The sequence below is a fragment of the Otolemur garnettii genome, unplaced genomic scaffold (assembly GCF_000181295.1).
Source record: "Otolemur garnettii isolate 467f Iridium unplaced genomic scaffold, OtoGar3 scaffold00042, whole genome shotgun sequence".
NCBI classification, from domain to species: domain Eukaryota; kingdom Metazoa; phylum Chordata; class Mammalia; order Primates; family Galagidae; genus Otolemur; species Otolemur garnettii.
In genome coordinates, this window is record NW_003852437.1 from 317,403 (window position 1) to 322,939 (window position 5,537).

The window sequence follows — 5,537 nt, forward strand, 5'->3', positions numbered from 1 at the left end:
GCCACAATGCCCAGCTATTTTTTGGTTGCAGCCATCATTGTCGTTTGGCAGGCTGGGCTGGATTCGAACCCGCCACTTTAGGTGTATGTGGCTAGTGCCTTAGCTGCTTGAACCACAGGCGCTGAGCCCTATAATGGATTCTTAACTGGTCTCTGTTTTCACTCTTGTCCTCCCTATGATCTGTTCTCCATACAACAGCCAGAGTTTGCTTTTTTTGTTTTTTATGAATAAATCAGATCTTGTCATCCTCTTGTATCAGAATACTCCAATATCATTTCATATACCTGGAGTACAAGGTAATCAAACCTTTTTTTTTTTTTTTTTTTTTGAGACAGAGCCTCAAGCTGTCACCCTGGGTAGAGTACCATGGCATCACAGCTCACAGCAATCTCAAACTCCTGAGCTCAAGGGATTCTCTTGCCTCAGCCTCCCAAGTAGCTGGGATTACAGGCACCTGCCACAATGTCCAGCTATTATTTGGTTGCAGTCGTCACTGTTTGGTGGGCCCGGGCTGGATTCGAACCTGCCAACTCAGGTGTACGTGGCTGGTGCCTTAGGCGCTTGAGCCACAGGCGCCGAGCCTAAACCATTCCTTTTGTTGCAGAACTTATGTGCATTGGCTTCTCTGTTTCCTACCTCTCCCCTTTATCAGCTGCACTGGTCCTTTCTCTGTTGCTGTTTTTGTATGGAATGGCTTGCCGGGATTTTAAATAGTTGAGTCCTTCTTGTGTTTTTACATCTTATTAAATGTCACTTCTCAATCAGTCCCCACAGCCATTCAGTCTAATGTAGCTGTCCAGTCACATTTGTCACATCAGAGTATGTTGATTCTCTGTGTAGGAGGCATCACTATGTTTCTTACATATGTAATTTTCTTTCTTTCTCTATTAGAATGTAAGTTGCCTGAGAAAAGAACTTTGCCTTTCTTATGTATCATTGGCATTTATCAAAGTAATGAAACATTGATCTATTTAGATTATTAAATATGAAATGTCCAGTTTCATATCACAAGTTTATTATATCTCAAAGAAGAAGCAGTACAGTTAATCAAAGTGTGCACCTACACTATCAACACAGTTTTGACATCTTAATGATGGCTTGTTTATACCAGCAGCGAAGAAGCCTAGCTCCAGCAAGTGGTGATGAAATCACAAAAGGCACTTTCCACAGCTTGTTGAGAATTGAGTATTTTTCCTTATAAGGAGTCCAAAGCCTGAAAGAAGTGGCAGTCAGTATAAGGTCTGGTGAATATGGTGAATGATAGAGGGTTCCAAGTCCAGCTTCGAACAGTGTTTGTCTAACAACATTGTTTTACAAGAGGATTGGCCTGTTTCTCTGTTGACCAATCTTAATCACAAGCCTCCTCATCATTTCATCTATTTGGTACGGTAGACATCCATTGTAACTGATTGACCAGGTTTCATGAAGCTGTAGTGGATAAATACCAATACTGGGCCACCAACCAGACATTATTAGCTCTTTTGATGAACTTTAGGTTTTGTATTGTGTTTCAGCGCTTCATCCGTATCCAACCATTGTACCAAATGCTCGTGATTGTCAAAAAGAATCCATTTTTCATCACATGTAACAATGCAGTGTAGAAATGGTTAGTCTTTTACATTTGAAGAGGGCATAGAAAGAGGAGCTTTGAGACAGTGTCTCTTCTGTAGGTAACTTAATTCATTCAGCACCCATTTATCCAGCTTTTTGCCTTGCCAGTTTGTTTCAAATGGTTCAATGTTGTTGGAATACTAACATCAAACTCTGCTACTTGACGTGGATTTACTTTCACTATAGCTTTCAGCTCATTGTCCATCTTGGTTTCAGGTCCCTCACATGCTTCATTTTCAAAATTAAAATCACCACAATGTAACTTTTGTACATTCATTAGCCACATCCTTCCTAAACACTTCATTGATATTTCAAGCTATCTGCATTAGTTCTACAATGGAATACATATTTAAAAAAACATGAATTTTCAGTTTATCCATGGTTTCACAAAAATTGCTCTACAAAATATTTGAAAGATAATCACAAGCCAAAGCATGTATTTGAAAGATGAGGATGTACCTTCACAATTAAAAAAAGCAAAAACAAAATAGCCAGGTGTTGTGGCAGGCACCTGTAGTCCCAGCTACTCAGGAGGCTGAGGCAAGAGAATCATCTGAGCCCAGGAGTTGGAGGTTGCTGTGAGCTGTGTGATGCCATGGCACTCTACCAAGGGGGATAAAGTGGGACTCTGTCTCTACGGAAAAAACAAGTGTCAAAATGAAATGTCAGAGGTATCAACTATCAAACTTACTACTTAAGGAAATCAAACTTTTTTTTTTTTTTTGAGACAAAGTCTCACTATGTCACCCTCAGTAGCCATGGTATCACAGCTCATAGCAACCTCAGACTCTTTGGGCTTAAGCGATTCTCTTGCCTCAGCCTCCCAAGTAGCTGGGACTACAAGTGCCCACCATAATGCCCAGCTATTTTTTTGTTGCAGTTGTCATTGTTAGCAGGCCTGGCCTGGGCTCAAACCCGCCACCTTCTGTGTATGTGGCTGGCGCCCTACTCAGTGAGCTATGGGTGCCGAGCCAAAATCAGACATTTCTTAATAACCTAATAATTTGTTTGAAAATTTATCTAGAGTAGTAATGGTCCTGAATAACAAATTCTTAATCAACTCATGACTTACATTGTTATCATTTAACACTGAGTAAATTATTAAATCTTAGGCTAATTTTATTTAGGGTAAAATTTTCCTATTAATATCTCAGAAAGCAAGCTCTAGTTGGTAATAAATACCATCAGTGAGTTGGCATAAATTGTGTCTTATTTTGTCACAGGGAAGAATGTTGTTAATCCAAAACTGAGATGGCAAAAGTTTAAACAGACTAGGTTTACTTCTGTCCTTGTTTCTTTTCTTTATTTATTTACTGAGCAGGTGACCATCCACGGCAAGATAGCATGGATTTTAGTAATGAATGGGGTGATCCCTCAAACTGTAGATGTGGAGATAGACTGAAACCACTAGAGCGGAGAGCTGCACGTCAGCACCAACGATGTCTAGCACATTCTTTGGTTGGAACTCCCAATTATATTGCACCTGAAGTGTTGCTACGAACAGGTAAAACATTTGTTTCATAAATAATCTCAGTAGGACTGTAGACCAGTCAACATTTACACTGGAATATGCCTTATTTTTTAGGTTTATAATGAAAGTATTAATTTTATAATATAAATTAGTATTATTTAATTTTGATTGTATTCTGAGCATTTTTTGAGTGTTTATGAATAACTAACTTTGATATCTTATTTTAGGATACACACAGTTGTGTGATTGGTGGAGTGTCGGTGTTATTCTTTTTGAAATGTTGGTGGGACAGCCTCCTTTCCTGGCAAAAACACCATTAGAAACACAGATGAAGGTAAAGTATAGAATCTGTGTCAAACAAATTATCACAAAGTCCCTGTACCACAGTACTTTATTAGTACTTCACTTAGAGCATCTTAATCTAGAGTTAAAGAATGAACTTCCTTAAGTAAATATTTTAGATTAGTTTGTTGGCAACATAGTCTCTTAATTTTTCTTCAGTTGAGAATGTCTTTATTTTACCTTCTTTAGAATATTATCACTTGATATACAACTCCAGGTTTCAGTTCTTGCAGCATTTAAAGTATCCACTTCCTTCTGTCCTCCATAATTTGATGAGAAATCCATAGTCATTCAGACCCCCTCAAGCAGTACATCATTTTCCTCATGCTGCTTTCAGTATTGTAGTTGTGATGTATCTGAGCATGGATTTCTTGGGGTTTATCCTGTTTGGTATTCAGTGAGTATCTCGAATCTATATGTTTTTGTCTTTCATCAGATTTGAGGAGTGTTCAACCACCACTTCTTTAATTTTTTTTTTTTTTTGAGTAGAGTGATATGGCATCCCAGCTCACAGCAACCTCAAACTTTTAGGCTCAAATGATTCTCTTGCCTTAGCCTTCAGAGTAGCTGGGACTATAGGAGTCCACCACAATGCCTGGCTGTTTTTAGAGATGGGGGTCTCACTCTAGCTCAGGCTAGTCTTGAACTCATGAGCTCAGGTGATCTGCCTGCCTTGGCCTTCCAGAGTGTGGGTGGCATAAGCTACCGTGCCTGGCCTTCTTCAAATATTTTTATGTACTACTCATTTTCTGCTCATACTTTAAATTTTTGTTTTCTGTGCTCTTGAGACTATATTATTTCTGTCAACCTGCCTTCAAATTCATTGACTCTTTCCTCTGACATCTCCATTCTACTATTGAACTCATCCCTTGAATTTTGTATTTGGTTATTTTTTCTTTTTCTTTTTTTTTTTTTTGAGACAGAGCCTCAAGCTGTCCCCCTGGGCAGAGTGCCGTGGCATTACAGCTCACAGCAACCTCCAACTCCTGGGCTCAAGCGAGTCTCCTGCCTCCACCTCCCAAGTAGCTGGGACCACAGGCACCCGCCACAATGCCCGGCTATTTTTTGGTTGCAGCCGTCATTGTTGTTTGGCGGGTCTGGGCAGGGGATTCGAACCCGCCACCTAGGGTGTACGTGGCTGGCACCTTAGCCTTGGTTATTTTTTCATTCAGAAATTTCCATTTGGTACTTCAGTTTCTTTGCTGAAACATTTTTGTTTCACAAGTGTTCTCCGTTATTTGGAACATTTTTTATAATGGCTAAAGTCTTTGTCAGGTAATTCTACAGTAATACCTATGTCATCACAACACTAGCTGTCTTTTCTTATGTGAGCTAAATTTTCCTGGTTCTTTGTATGCCAAGCAATTTTGAATTATATCCTGCATATTTTGAATTACTGCATTATGAGACTTTGAGTCTTATTCAAACCTTGTGGAAAATGCTGACCTTGTTTTGGCAGGTATTAAACCTGGTTGAATTCAGGCCACAAGTTCCAACCAGCCTTTTATGGCTTGTGATTGCAATATCAGTTTTATTTTCAAAGACTTTTCATTGCTCAGCGGATTTCTCCCTAGGCTGTGGTCTCTTCCTTTGTTCAACTCTCAGAGTCTTTGGTATGTTCTATGGTATGTTCTCAGAGTCTATGGTACAGTTTGGCTGGTGAGTCCAGTAGTTCATAAACTATTGGGGTCAATTGTTATGGAATCAATTTCCCAATCTCCTCCTTGTTTAGCCTCAATAGAGTTTTATACGCAAGTAGAAGAACACAGACATACGTGTATATAGATATTAGTGCCACAGGTATTAGAAATACTGTGATAAGGCCAGGCACTGGCTCACGCCTGTAATCTTAGCACTCTGGTAGGCCAAGATGGACAGATGGCATGGGCTCAGGAGTTTGAGACCAGCCTGAGCTACAGTGAGACTCTGTCTCTAAAAATAGCCGGGTATTGTGGTGGGTGCCTATAATCTTACCTACTCGGAAGGCTGAAGCAAGATGATCTCTTGAGCCCAAGCATTTGAGGTTACTGTGAGCTATGATGCCAGAGCAGTCTACCGAGGGCTAAGGATGTCTCAAAAAAAAGAAATATTGGCTCGGCGCCTATAGCTCGCC

General features: G+C 39.9%; 1 protein-coding gene across 2 annotated transcripts in view; it reads left to right on the forward strand.

Moving 5' to 3' along the window:
• Positions 1-5,537, forward strand: part of LATS1 (large tumor suppressor kinase 1) — a 54,201-nt gene that overhangs the window by 43,531 nt on the left and 5,133 nt on the right. For both annotated transcript variants that reach the window (XM_003790255.2, XM_023513528.1), the window contains 2 exons: positions 2,933-3,115; positions 3,310-3,416. In XM_003790255.2, coding sequence (XP_003790303.1) covers positions 2,933-3,115; positions 3,310-3,416 — 290 coding nt within the window. The remainder of the gene's footprint in view (positions 1-2,932; positions 3,116-3,309; positions 3,417-5,537) is intronic.